This window comes from Neopsephotus bourkii, unplaced genomic scaffold, assembly GCF_033783945.1.
Source record: "Neopsephotus bourkii isolate Nb327-2 ecotype Australia unplaced genomic scaffold, CSIRO-AGI_Nbou_v1 NB_107, whole genome shotgun sequence".
Lineage (NCBI taxonomy): Eukaryota > Metazoa > Chordata > Aves > Psittaciformes > Psittacidae > Neopsephotus > Neopsephotus bourkii.
In genome coordinates this window covers 9,044,216-9,059,200 of record NW_026900624.1, presented here as the reverse complement: position 1 = coordinate 9,059,200, position 14,985 = coordinate 9,044,216, and the positions used below count along the sequence as shown (strand labels likewise).

The 14,985-nt window shown below is 38.5% G+C and overlaps 1 protein-coding gene across 3 annotated transcripts in view; it reads left to right on the top strand.

Moving 5' to 3' along the window:
* RASSF8 (Ras association domain family member 8) overlaps positions 1-14,985 on the top strand; it is an 85,521-nt gene that overhangs the window by 58,278 nt on the left and 12,258 nt on the right. For all 3 annotated transcript variants that reach the window (XM_061359877.1, XM_061359896.1, XM_061359887.1), the window contains exon 3: positions 9,293-9,488. In XM_061359877.1, coding sequence (XP_061215861.1) covers positions 9,386-9,488 — 103 coding nt within the window. In that variant the 5' untranslated portion in view covers positions 9,293-9,385. The remainder of the gene's footprint in view (positions 1-9,292; positions 9,489-14,985) is intronic.

The following is a 14,985-nucleotide window of genomic DNA, read 5'->3' as shown; positions in this document are numbered from 1 at the left end:
ATAATATCCTTTTTCCGTTGGTGTTGTAGACTGTGACTTTTGTTTAATGTCAGGGGTTTTGGCAGAGAATCCTGTTTTTCCTGAAGAGCTCTTTGCTGGGTCATTCTATGAATGCCGTATGTGATCTTTATAAGACTGCTTCCCAAGGAGATGTGTATTTATATCAATGTTACTCATCTCTACACTTCTTGCTCCTCCCAGTGAATTTTAGCCAAACTTACATTCTAAACCATGAATTCTCTTGTACGAAGTTCATAACACTTTCCCTAAAATTATCAACTGAATAGAGTAGTGATACCTAAGTGTACTCACCTGCTGAAGTCATATTGCAGTTCCACATCCATTTTGAGGTAGTGTGGCCAGTCAGCCAAAGCAGTGTAGATTTGGCTTGGAGCCGGCTATAGCATTGCCACAGCACCGAAAGCGGGACTGTGGGAATTAAGTAATGCCATTATAGTATTTTAGTCCATAAGCTATTGCTGTGTATTATGATTACCTCAGATGTTGGTCTAACAAATACAATTATCCAATGTCATAATTGCCTAAAGAAGGGCAATACTAAGTGATCCACCTCAGTCTTATAAGTAGGGAATAGAAGAAGCAAAGAAGTTCTTTCATGTTTGAAGAAATATGGAAGTAAGCATAACAAAATGGAAATTTTAGAAAGGTTTGGGTTCCCCCTGCTTATTTCTTATATTTGCCTTAACTGTTTAAAGACTCCCTGGAGAAATACATTATGTCTTGCAGACTTTTCTAGGTTGCCAGGAGAGTGCCTTGAAATTCCTCAGATAATGTCTAATGAATAATGTAGCTGCTCCCCTGAATAAAGCTTTTGAGATTATAACTTCTAAAAACAGTTACATTGATTAAGTTGAAAGTGCTTCACCTTATTTCTGTTTCAGCAATTGTGTTTAATTACAGTAAGATTTCTTTTCAGTAGTCATGTAATACCATAGCTTTAAACCATATTCTTACCTGACTTTAAAAACCTCATCTAATTCAAATTTAAGTAGATATTTCAGTTGTAAGATGTATTTTATTTCCTACATCCTTCAGCACAAGTATGGACATGAAGAAATGGGCTTATTTGCATGTGACTTTCCCAGAAATATAGTGGAAGAGAGTGTTGTGTTTTGGTCCATATCTTGAAATGTGGGAAGTACAATAAGGTTTTTGTATGTTTTTCTGAGCTTTATCAAATTTGCCCTCAGTTCACACTTGGTGTGCAAGGAACACCTCGCTTTGACAGCAGTGACTCAGTGTGGCTGTAGTCAGATGACAAAGCACAGCAAATACTGCACGTGGGCTTGACTGAAGTACAAAGAACAGACTCAGCACTACAAAACCAAGAGTTAAGGCAGTTCTTGCCAAAATGGAGCAGATGACCTCATTGCTGTTAGTGTAAATATTGGGAACTGCACACAAATGTATTCAATCAATCCCTCAACTTGCTGTAAGTGTTTGCAGACAAACTGTAAGGAGAGAGGGAAATGTTGAATTGGTTGGACCATGTCTTCCTTGAAAACATCTGAGAGCATGACCTATTTTCTCTCCTTTAAACTAGGGCATCTTAGAGGTGTAAAGCAACTTTGAAGTAAGCTGTGCGTATTGTAGCTTTTACATAGATATTTCTCCTGTAGTGAAATAACTTGCCTATTCCTTTGCTCTTTGTTTTGCTTTCTTTCACTCCCACACAGTATTTAGACCATATTTATATTTATACATATTAGAGATTTATATTAGACCATATTTATATTTATACATATTAGAGATGTATAAATGTGACTTCCACTTAATGTTACTGTTTATTAATAACACTGTGGTTGCTGTTTTCTCAAATGTGCTATATGTTTGATACTAATGAAGAACAAATGCTTACAGGGCTTTGGAAGACATTACAGTGTGGTAAATATATGCCTGTTTACTTGAGACGATGAATCATGAAATGTTTATTTAATGCGTTATAACTTTTCTTGAGCTGCTTGTCACAGAATTTGTATGCAATGCAGTCTCCTTGGCTAGTATATCTGGAAAAGGATATTCATGTGCCACAGAATAAAATGCATCTACACTGCTGACTATCTTAACCTCTGACGTGCTGCTACCAACTGTTCAACCCTTCCTATAACACTGATGAGCAGTGAGGCTTTCTAGAATGGGTCCTTTCAATCCTACAATCTGGTAGAATTGTGATGTTTTGTACTGATAATGTTGTATGTTAGTAGCTGGCATACAGAGTGAAGAAAAGGAGTACTTCGTGTAAAACCATCTGTGGATGATACTTCAGTCCTTATGCTGAAACAAATACATGGTTGGGATTTAGTGATTAAGCCTGCTTGAACCAGATCCAGACTTTCATCAAAATAAATCCTATCTCAGGAGTTGAAAATAAGTGCTGCATCAGGTATTGTTTTGTTTTGCTGGTGAATATCCTTAATTTAATACTCTTCAGTTTTAAACTTCTGCTCTCAAATTGTCTGAGTGAAATCTGGTTACTATAAGCAAGAACCTCAGAATTGTCTGTCTTGAGAGCTATCACCATCTCCAAGATGCCCTTGGGTTTTTGTACCTCGAGTCTGTGTGGAGTTCAGATGCTTTTTATATCATATCTTATGGAAATTAGAGTATTAATTTGAGAGTTGTTGTTCCTGCTGTATTAATTCAAGTGTGAGGATGTGAAACTTACTGTTCACTGTTACTGTTTAACTGCATTACTGTTAAAAATGCAAGGTTATATTCTTAAGCATGACCAAATAAAAAAACTTTAAGAAGCCATCTGTTTCACTAACTCAGCTGCTGGTTTGGTTCTTTTTGAGGTGATTTGAAGATGTTACAGAACACATCTGTGGCTTCAGAGTTGTGAGTCAGGATTACAAGGTGGTGTAGACCGTGATGGGATTTGAAAGCATTAGCCCTCCAGCCACCAATACACATTGTGACAATGGCTTGGAACTTAGTTTTCTATGAAGGCATGTGAATTTTAGACACAATTTGTGATCATGAAGTTTTCTATGTGCCTCATTTCCTGCAGCTCCCAAGCTGGTGAATCCTCTTTTGTGTTGCGGTTAAATTGTTGCTAAATGGTATCTCAGGTTTCTTCAGTTTTACTCGTAATCATGAGCTAGATTAATGAAGCAAACTGATGATAGAGGAGGAAAAGCACTGATGCCATATTAATGAATTTGGGGATGATCTTGGTATACTGGTGTATCCTTCAGCTTGCTCTTAAAGGTCAGTAAGGACAGCAAAGACTTGGATTCAGCCCCCATCTCCTTGAGTAGGGGAAAAAAAAAAAAGGAGGGAAGAGGGGGAGAGACAGGTTGTGCCAATGCCTTTGAAATAGCTGTCATTTGTTTGTCTCAAAAGGAAACAAATTGCACATTGGACAAAGATGTTCTAAGAAGGCTTAGAACAGCAGGCAATGAAAAATCAAGAGCTACAAGGGTTGAGATTAAAACACTGTGAGGGAAGAAAATGCCCTAAAGACAAACATGCTGAAGTCAGAGATCAGACTGAGAATAAAATATTGAAGCTAAAAATATACTTTTCAAGGTAGAAGGATTCTTTCAACTAACAACTCACTTCATAGTTGCCATTAATAAAATCTGGCTTTAAAAGATACTGCAAAAGGTGTGGGTCAATTCTTTATTTCCCTCTTATCACCAATACAAAGAGAAATGAGACTTCCAACTTGACTTTTTTCTGTGAAGATTGTAGCTCAGTGAGGGGGATGTTCTGTATTTACGGGAGCTATCTTTTGGCCTCTTTGCTTCAAAAGAGTGTTCTTTTTCTCATTTCCCCATGTTGTTAGCTGCATTGCACAAGAAGAAACTGCAAAAACGAGAAACAGCTCCTGGACTGGGCAGTTGAGGGTTCTTGGATGCAAGTCAACTACTAATTTGTGTGGGAAACTGACTTTGGGACTTCTGGGGAATTCTGGGTTATCTGGAGGGAACACTTCTAGCAGCCATTGTTGCTAGAGACATCTTCTCATAGTTCAGAGTTTGTATAAGCTCGTGTAGTGGTCTTGTCATCTCACAGGTAGTTTGTGTGTGGCTTGGATATCACTTGTAGCATCTGGATTTTGGCCTATTTCACATGGGTGCATTGGAACATCTTTTAGCCTGTTTCACACACATGTTAGACCATCTTTTGGCCAGTGTCATGTGAGGAAAATTCTTTGGTGCTTAAGCTCTCTCAAGCTCATTCTCAACACTATCATCTTCATGGTTGTGGGACCTCTGGTTTGTTTGTTTTTAAGCAGTGCTTATTATCTCTGAGCGTTGTTGTGGAATAGCAAAAGAATAACACTCCACAAGAGCAAACCACTTAGTCCAGCTAAAAAACTTTAGAACACTGCTTCTGCATAAACACTTTCTTTACAAAGAAAGTGATAAACTGATTACAAGGCCACAACCTGTGCCTTTCTAATATCAAGTGAAAATCTTCTGCATGAAAAATTTTGTCTTGAACCTGCCATGAAAGGTTTGTTGCCCATTCATTGGTGGGAAGCAGTGCATCTTGTAGGATATTTCTCCTTCATCAATCCAAGGGAGGAGGCTTTTAGGTAAATACTAGTTAGCTTGCTTCCAGTAGCCAATTCTTCATTTGCAGTCATCTTCATCTGGAAAATGTTCTTTTGCTTTATACCAGGGTTCTTATGGTAGGGAGGATCTGCCAAATGCCTCCCTCTTCACAGGGGGTACTATCATGCTCTTCTGGATGGTTTTGTGAATTCTTTCTGGTTAGCTGAGCTGGCTTATTTGTGCTCTTTTTAGTTTGTCATTCCAGTCTTGCTTGCACTATTCTTGCTAACAGATTCAAACCTGGATGGAATAAGCTGCCTCTTTGTCCAGAGCCCTATTTGGTGTCATAATATGGAAAGGCATGGAATACGACTTGTCTATAGTGCACAAAGAATAAGAAGTAAAGGGAATAGTGCCAAACTCCAGATGATGTTCAGTTATAGCTAATTATGAATGAAAGTGGTCGCTTTAAAGTGTAATAAGCAGCACACTGATTATTTGTTGGGGGAACAGAAAGTTACTGAAGTGGTCGGTCAAAATTCTGTAGTTGGTTTCAGCTGCAGAAGGGTTCTAGCCCTGATTTGAGGTGCATGCTGCTTTCAGATATTGTGAACCTTCTCAAGATTAGAAGTGAGGTGAAATCAAAATCTTATTTTTAGCTCTCAGGGATGCTCATGGCTTAACACTTACGTCAAGGTTAGATAGATTTTTTTCAAACATCTGCTTGGAATATCTCTTCTCAAATACAAGAAAAGCCCTTTGCACTTTGTCAGTTCTGCCTGTCCTCTGTGAAGCTGCAGCCTTTTTGTAGTTCATAAAGTAGCTGTGAAGAGGTAGCTAAGTAGTAGCATATGTGTATGTATATATGTGCATTTTTCTTTATACTTAAAACCTGAACAAATACCTGAAGGAATAAGATATTATCAGCCAATCAAGATAAAAGTAGAATTTAGGGTATATTTGTTTAATGCATGGCAAACAATGTCATTGAGAAGGCTTCAGGTAAGGTAAGGGAGAACAAAAAGCACATGGGAGAGAGGTGGGGGGGGGAAGAAGCTGATGGATGTCACGTTTCCAAAGCTGGGTTCTACTCAGAAATATGTGTCACTGTGGAGCTGATCGCTGCAAAACTGTGGGGGGAAGCCGTGATCAGAGGGATGCTTTGCCTTGTGTGCCATTTCTCTGTAAATTAGCTTTGCATTCCTATTTCCGATTGTTGCTAAAATAAGTTATGTGTAAGGTGAACTGGTTTTGAACTTACGGGATTGTGAAACCTCAAGCGAGCTTTTTTTCCCCCAACCCTTTCCATTGGCTTCAGAGATAAATTCATATTGTAGGATATTTTGTCATCTTTATTGCAGAAGCATAGAGTTCATTCTGGACGCAAATTTCAGGTTGAAAAAATGTACCTGGGACTGTCATAATAGTCCTCAGTGAAAAGGCAAATAGGCTATTAATGGTACACAAGTTATCTGTCAGCAAATAAAGAACTGAATACATATGAAGAAAAACCAAATGCTAATAACAAGGTGTAATACAGTTACAGTTGGGAAGCAGAGAGAGATCAAAAGGTTTCTGGTTTTCAGACCTCTCTGTGAACTTCTACTGTACAATCCTAGAAACCAAACCAATCCTAGATGTTTATTATTATTATTATTATTTATTCTAGATTAGCTTTGCTTAGAAATTATAGTGAGACGCTGATCTCAGCACATTAATCTTACATTTCTGGAGTCTGCTTAAGGTTCTGGTCCTTGAAAAGATTCTGTTAGTTTGTGGGGCACACAATCCCTTAATTCAGCCCTGTATGTTGGTCTGATGGAAGCATGTACCACAGGCTGATCTTATTGGTTCACTCTCACTATTTAGTCTATTAAAAGTATTTGCCCTGTAAGAAATGAATGGGAACATTTCCCCTGAGCTCAGACTGTTTCAAAGACACTTTGTTCGGATCATTTGCCGCTTTGGTGAGCGCTGTTTTCAAAATCGGAAGTGTCAGCAAGTATTTCCTTATTAAATGATGCCTCTCTTTAGTAATTTTTCATTTCTTTTTTTAAAGATGTACAGTAGGAAAACAGATGACCAAAACTGATCTGTACTGAAAGCAAGACTCTACACTGCATGCTGACTGGGGGGAAAATGCACTTGCTGGCTTGCTAAAATGAGATAATAGTTTGGATGTTGACAGACAAAAACAATTAGAGCTGTTGGATGCTTTGCTGACGTGCGCATTGTCACATGGAGAGATGGCTTGGTTGGTGCCAGTAAATCTGAACTGTTCAACTCTCAGCAAGATATTAAGTTAATTAATAAAATTCCTTATGTCTGTGCTTGGAATGTGAGGTCTGTTTATTTGTGACGACAGCTTGTCCAGGAACAAACAACGGAGGTCACTGATGGGGCCCATTAGGTGTTTGCTCAGACTCTGTGCTATTACAGGCTAGTAAAAGACTTTCTTCTGCTTTATTTCTTGGTACATTAAAACAGTGTTACGTGACTGAAGTGTTTCTGTATTTGTACACTTGTGCGGATAATAGTTTTCTTTAAAGTATTTAATTAAACATGGGAAAATGTTTTATTAAAACTCTTTGACCTCTTTGGGTTTTTAGGTGCTTACTCATGTTTCAGAAGGCTCAATTTCTCTATACACTGTATTCTTAAAGCCTGTCACTTTTTTCTTGATTAATTATACAAGCACATTGAAGTCTGGTTTTACATATACGTTTGAGCTTACTTATGTTTCTTTTGTTTTCTAAATGGGTATGTTTGGACATGGAGTTTGGGCTGTGTGTGCTGAACTGACTTCACAGCAGCCTTGCTTAGTGCTCCTCCACTAAAGCTTGTTCTTTCCATGTGGTGTGACCCCTCTGGCTCCAATGGACTTTGAGGTGTTCTGCTGCTGAGTGCCACAGCTTGCCAGGGACAGATCTGTGTTTCTTCTGGATCATGTGTCAATATTTGTCAGCTGCTGAATGAAGCATTTGGTTGTAGAAGGGAAATAATCTTTTCACTCTAGCTTGAGGGCAGCGCTGATACATCCTTTTGATGCAAAAAAGAGATGTTCACTTCACCAGCAGGAAGCAGCTCTGATTAGACTGTAAACATGAACTATACTAAGGATTTGCTTAGGTTTTCCTCCTCCATTTCTGCCTTCATGTGCAGAATCTGCTAAATCCATCAGGATCATCAGGTTCCATGTTTCTTGTGTAACCCTACCCTGCTTGCCTTTACGAATCTCCACTAAATGCTTTCAGATTTCTTTTACTTTATTCCTGTGTTATCCATTTTTCTTGTACTTAATTTTTAAAAAGTATTGTCTTTAGTTTTATAATTTTATCCAAATTGGATTACTTGAATACGTGAGCTGCTTTTAACTTATTGTCATCATTTATTTTTCCTCTTATCTGCTTAAATAACTCTGCTATCTCATTAGAGGCCTGTTTTGTTTGGTGGGTTTTCTTGTTGTTTCTTTTAATTTAAGGAGTAATCATTATTGGTGGTTTGTTTCAGTTTGGGGGGGATGGTGTTATATTTCTAAGAAGACGATTCTTGGGAGGTTATACTTTGAAATATTTGAAATTCAGCATCTCAGCAGTTCCGGTCAGAAATGAACTTTTGTGAGCCATGATGCCAGTGGATCTGCTTATGCAGAAGAAAAACAGCTCTTGGAAAAGCTGAGCTCACAGCAAACCCACTGGCGTTCACATCAGTAATTAATCTAGAAGCTAGCATTAGATGAACCTTGATTAGGTAAACTTGACTGTTGGTAACAAGACAGCAGAGGGCATATGGCTGCTTGCTATGTCCTAATCTAGCTCTCTAGGTTTGTAACTTTACTTCTGTGCTTGAAAGTTTTTCTGGCATTCCAGTGCAGGAGACTTTCGGACTCATGGATTTCTTTGTATCAGAAAAAACAACCCTCTGACCTTCCCCCCCCAGCCCCCATTTACAAACTTGAGGAATTTTTCTATTTTAAAGTTAAACTGGGAGCTGGCACACCGTATTAGCTGCTATGACTGCTGTTATTTCAGCAAAGGCCATAGAACTAAAAAGCAAGAACCGACTAGACTAGATGGTATGGCTTGTTTTATTTAGTATCATTGCACTGCCTGTGGAAGAACCTCAGATAACATTAGTCAGTGTGTCTCCTTACAGAACCAGCACAGTTTCAGCAGGGTTAAACCGCCTCTGCAACACTTCGCCTGATGCATCTCCATGTTTTAGAGAAAGAGAAGCAATCTGCCTGATTGCTTTACTTTCTGGCCTTTCCAGCTTTTAGACTAAATGCATATTGGGACTAGGAGCCTTCAGCTGCTCCTGTATGCAGAGCAAGGTTGGACTGTAATTGAAAATGTTTCCCCCTTGGTTTTTTTTTGTGCCACCACCTGCTAGAAATTACTGAACAAACACTGAAAGCATCTATAACCAGTCCCTTGAGACATCAAGGCAGTATATAAAGAAAGAGGGGTACCTATTGCTGGAAACTGTTATGAGTTTACTCTGGAATTGTTTATTTAATGCTATTTCTTTTGGTGCTCTTTTTGTAATAACTTTTAGTATTTTAGGAAATAAACTGTAATGGAACTTCTGGTATGTCTACAGAATGGCTAAACATTGCTAAAGCATGGGATGGTTGATTGGTGGTAGTATTTTTAAAGAAAGGAGGCTGTGTTGCTTCTTCTGTCCAATAAATGTTAAGGTGAATTTGTTAACTTTTAAAGCTGGTAATGCCTCACTATAAACACCCGGATCTTTGTCTCTTGTAGCTGCTGAGAGAAGTCTGCTGCATTATCTCTGGTACAGCTGCAACTATGACTTGACTTATTTGCATTCATGGCTCTTGGATGATCTAGTGAACCATGGAGCTCAAAGTATGGGTGGATGGAGTCCAGAGAATTGTGTGTGGGGTCACTGAAGTCACAACATGCCAGGAAGTTGTAATAGCCCTTGCTCAGGCTATCGGTAAGTAGCTGTCAGGTGGGCGGCTGGGAACGGGGGTGGGAAGCTTGTTTTATGAAGCCAAACCAACGGAAGGTGGGATTGCACTGAATATCAGTAGAGCATGAGATAACCTTGCAGTGTAAACTTGCAGCATTTGATTTTCAACCTGACAAAGATTAAAAAGGAAGAAAAGAAACACTGTGAAATCTACTTTCATTTAGTAAAGTTTCATTTAGTACAGATTTATTCTGTAGATAATAATGTGCTGTCATTTGTCATTGTATATACTGCCTGTACTGCAGGAGAAGCTAAACTGTCAATGTTTTGAGTACCGAAGTAGTATAAAAGCAGTGTAAAATAATAGCTAAAAAAAAAATTGCTTTTCACAAGCTAATGATGTTCATTGAAATTGTACACATTGTAGATATATTGGGAACAGCATAAATCAATTAAATAGATTGTTCAAGTTCTCCTCTTACTCCTTAACATCACAGAACTCGGTGCTAATGAAAGAGTAACTTGAAGTCTGCTCAGTGTTAGCTATTTGTTGAACACTTTAGTGGGGAAAAATAACCTGATGAAATTTAAAGATCTTTATGGCTCCTTCAGGCTTGTCAGATCTTTCTCAGTGACTGAGAGCATCCTGAATAAGCCTCAGCTTCGTTCCTTCAGTGCTTGATATGCTGAATTTTATTATTTGCTAAAATGTTACAATTGACTTCACATACTATTCAAATTTACATGTTAAAACATATGTCTTTCCTAAAAGTAAATTGGTAAATTAAGGGCTTGCTTTTGCAGTTTTCACTATTGCAACGATTTTGCAAGATTGTGTTAGCAGTCTAACTCAATTGCAAGATAATGATTTTTCTAATAAAAACCAACCTGGGGCCATGAATGTCAACTAGATATTGTACCTGTAAGCATGAAGTCTGTTTCTCTCACTTTGTGATGCTTATTTAAGTGTGCGCTTCTGAACATTATTTCCATATACTTTCATCTGATGGAGTAGAAAACCGGCACTTTTTTGGTTTGTATCTTCAGGGGATGGAGCATAATGCTAGCATGTGTACTCTATCTATGCCCATCAAATACCTTTTAAAGTTTCATTTAAAGGAAGTCACTATGTCTCAAATCTTGTATTTGATAGTTAACCGATAAGTATGCTTTTACTGTTTGTGTTAGCTACAGCTTTTCATTTAATGCTAATTAGTTTATGAATTGCTTGCTTCCATATCTCATTTTCTGCCTGTAGGACCTTCAAGGCACAATTATGGTATCATGATTAGTTCCTAGTACTGATTAAGAAATGTTACATAAAGAAACTAAACTGGTTGTGGTCGACTTCTGGTTTTTACTTTGTTTTCAATCTCTTTCATCTTATTTCCTTTGCCTCCTCCCACAAAACAAAAAAATGCTAAGCTCCAAGTTCTAGACAGTAATGTAATATTCTTCTGTGTAACTTCTCTTTGTTTTTAATGTGTCCTCATTTATTATCCTCAGCTCTGAAAAGACTCCATCAGCCTTGGAAATGCTCACAGTTTTTCTCAACTCATCAGACTTCCTTTTCTGTAACACGTCACCAGTTATCTGAGGCATGTGACTGGTTCCACATGGAGATACATTTCAGTTGCAACTAGAGCCAAATTAAGATAACTTTGGAAACTCCTTCCTAAGGGAAATACCTCTTTAGAAAACACCTCTGCTAATGGTGCTCCAGTTTCTTACTGGGGCAGCTAGGACAGTATGAAACACTATATAAATAACACTTGCATGTCTGGCAGATAGGACTTTCCAAACCCTTCTGTCAGGTTATTAATCAGAAAAGCAACCATATGTCTGCTCCTTTGATTTGGCTATAGGTACCAGCTTACCAAGAATAATTGTCACTAGAATTTGAATGGGAATCTATTAAAATGTATCCCTGTAGCTCTTACCTGACATTTGGTGGTGGAAAGGAGCCAGTCTGAGTTGGCTTCCTCCTCAGTTGGCTCTGATCTTATTTTCCACTTTGCAGTCTGGCTCCTTCAGCAGTCGCATAGCTTAGCGGGACTCAGTATTATTTTGTCTGTCTGTTGGTCTGTCTGTAAAGTTTTTGAGATGCTCCTTTTGTTTTACCATGTCTCTCAGTTTATTGCTAGATCTTTGACTTAAAAATTACAGCACACACATACAGGGTGGTCGTCTTCACTGAGCCTGAAATATGAACGGCAATAGGTATATTACTTGTGTTGAAGTGCAGTGTCTGGAATATCTGCAAATTAATGTATTTTACAGCTGTATCCACTGAGGAAAGCACAAGCCAAAGACACTTGGAATAAGACATCCGTGGTTCAAGAAGCTTCTCACAGATAAACTGAAGCTGCCTTTATTCTAGAGCTGTGAATAGTAAAGCTTTACAATGTATTTCAGAAATAGGAAAATCAAATGTTTATCGAATGGGCTGTGGTTGGAAGGCACCTCTGAACATCATCTAGTCCAACTCTGCTGCTTAAAGCAGGGTCAGCTAGAGAGTGTTGCTCAGGGCCAAATGTGGTCAGGGTTTGAATATAGCCAGGCATGGAGAGTCCACTACCTCTGTGGGCCATCTGTTCCAGTGTTCAGCCACCTTCACATTAAGAGTGGTTTTTCTTTACGCTTAAACGGAATCTCTTGTATTTCAAGAAATTTGCTGTCAATTGATCAAACGCAGTGCCATGTCTCCTGATTTCCCACTGTGATAAGAGCAACAAAATGGTTTCCATCTATGTACTTTCCAGCTTTTTTTTTCTTTTTTAATGCAGAGATGGGAACTTATGTTCTAGGGCCGTGTTAGCCAAGCAAAAATAGCAAGTCATGCTGGGCTGCACCCCTTTTGTATGAGGTTCTGCTTCATACCCAAAGTATAGTCTAATCCTTCGGCAACGGAAGTTCTGTCACTTTAACTTGCCTGGCTAATGCTCCTTAACCTATTCCTTACAGACAGTGTCTGCCACCATTACACTTCCAGTGGAAAGGCCTGCTTGTCTTTCTTCCTTTGGAGCTGTACACCTGATGGGTAACATCTGTGTTACCTGTTCTTGCACTTGGGTCTCCTTTTCCTGTTTCCCATCTCTTGATCATTTTACAGAAAGGAAATAATTTCACTCCAGGTTTATGTAAAAATTAGCGGGTTTTTTAATTGCCATTTGGCTTGAAGTTAAAGGTTTTCAATTAAATCTTAAATAAACTTTATTCATTAAAACAAAAAAGGAGGCTTGTCTCCTTTGGCTATCCCAACAAATCTTACTTTAAAAATACATGCATATAATTAAAAAATTTGAGAGAGAATAATATCAATTGAATATAACTTTGGATACTGTAACTGATTGTGTCTAAATTAGAAAAGCCTTAACTGGAGGGAATGTCCCTGAAATTCTTCTCAAGACAGACATAAAACTACCCAGTTAAAGGTTTCGAAAGAGTGACGTCGCCTCCCACTGGGGTCTTGGAGAACACTTGATACTACCTTTTATGAGTTTTAGCCAGGGCTGACTTTTAAAAACAAACAAACAAACAAAAACCCACCCTCAGGCTGTTCACATATTACAAAATGTAAGATTTGGCCTTAAAATACAAATAAGAAAAGTGCTCATTTCATCATGGGAAACAGTCCTCACCAAAAAGTAAAAATATACCACAGCCTACAATTTAAATGGAGAGCCATGAGTCTTGTTTTAAAACCATTTTTGCCAGGAGAGATAAGCTAGATTTTATCATATCCATTATTGTCTATTTAAAAAATGTACATTTGGCAGCAAATTCTGCCTGTTCTTCTGTGTCACCTAGCTTCTCTGTGCATTATGTGAAAATCATGCCAGAATGGCTTCATACAAACATTGCTTGCTTATTTGGATTTCTCTTCTTAATCTGGGCAACTTGAAAAACAAGTAAAACAAAAGGTATTGATACTTTTCAACTGTGTACATGGTGAGATGGTTGGTGAATCCATAGTCTGTTTTGCTAAGTAGTATATGGGCTTATAGAATCACAGAATGGTTTGGGTTAGAAGGAGCCTTAAAGCTCATCCAGTTCCAACCTCCCTGCCTCCGGCAGGGGCATCTTCCCCTAGACCAGGTTGCTCAAAGCCCCATCCAACCTGGCCTGGAACACTGCCAGGGATGGGGCAGCCACAGCTTCTCTGGGCAACCTGTGCCAGTGCCTCACCACCCACATGGTGAAGTATTTCTTCTGTTGTAGTCAAGTGTGTGTGAGCATAGTGGCTCCTCTCAAAAAATCATTGTAATACTGAGGGGGAAAACCAGACAGTATCCTAGAAGAAGGTGAGTTCATTGCGTTAGCAGATAGTTGAGGCAAATAAAGTTTATAGCTTGTTAGGGGATTTTTTTTAATTTGCTTTTACTGATTGTTTTCCATTCAAATCTAAAAAAAAAATTAAAAAAAAAAAATCTTCCAAAGGGATATGGTGATGAATAGCACGCTTACAAACACACTTTCCCTGTTTCTTCAGAAGTGTTTTTCTCCTAGTTCCAGTCCCTGTGAGGATTTTTACTGCTCCTGTTGCGATTTCTTTTTCCCTCTGGAGACTAGAGTATGCCTTCTATTCTCAGAATGACATGGTTGTTTCCTAGAAAGAGAATATTCCAGTCTACAGATGTGAAGCTTGAATTTCTTACCAAAGTGCACTTTTGCATTCTGCCCTCCCCTTAGTTTTCTGTGGCAAATAATTAAAATGGCAGACTTGCTTTAAATAGTGCTGTGGATTTTGGTTTTCTGGGTGTAGCACAGTATCAGGAGAATATGAGCAACACTTCACTGAACAAGCAGTACAGCTGTCTCTTTTTAAAATTAAACAAATGCAGCTGTCAGGTTTTTTTTTATTGCAGTTGAGTATTTTTCCTCAAAGATAAATGGGGTGTATTTATGAAAATAAAGCACAGATTTGTTCATGCTTTTTCAGACATGCAGTACGGCATTGTGAGGCTCAGCCAGAGTTGTATCTGGAAAAATCACACCACTTTATTGATGTCTCCTCTTATGTTCTTCCCTTCCTCCATATAACTTGCTAAAGCAAGTGCCAAAGCTGGCTGTCAGATACTTGGAGAGAAAGAAAAGAGTCTGAGGTTGAATTGAATCAGAGTGATGAGTCTGAAGAGGATTAGAAAAAGGGAACAATTCTTGTGTATGAATTAAGGTATTTAAACTACATTAACCATGTAGTTTACTGCTAAGAATCACTTAAAACTTGTGTTATTTTTGACCCCAGAATTTCATTCTCTGCTGCTTTACACAGCAACATGAAGAGGGATAATAAGTACAAGAAAGCTGCATGCTGTGGTGATCCCATGGAGTGATCATAAAAACTTTCTGGTTCAGAAACCTCATGACAGTAACCTTGCTGAGAGGCACGGTGGTTGGGTGAGATGATTTGTTGTCACATTTAATGGTGTGGTACATCTAGCACAGAGGTGCCATGTGCAGCAGAGACCTAAGCTGCTTGATCTGCTTTGCCACATCTTGCTGCTCAACCTCAGCCAAA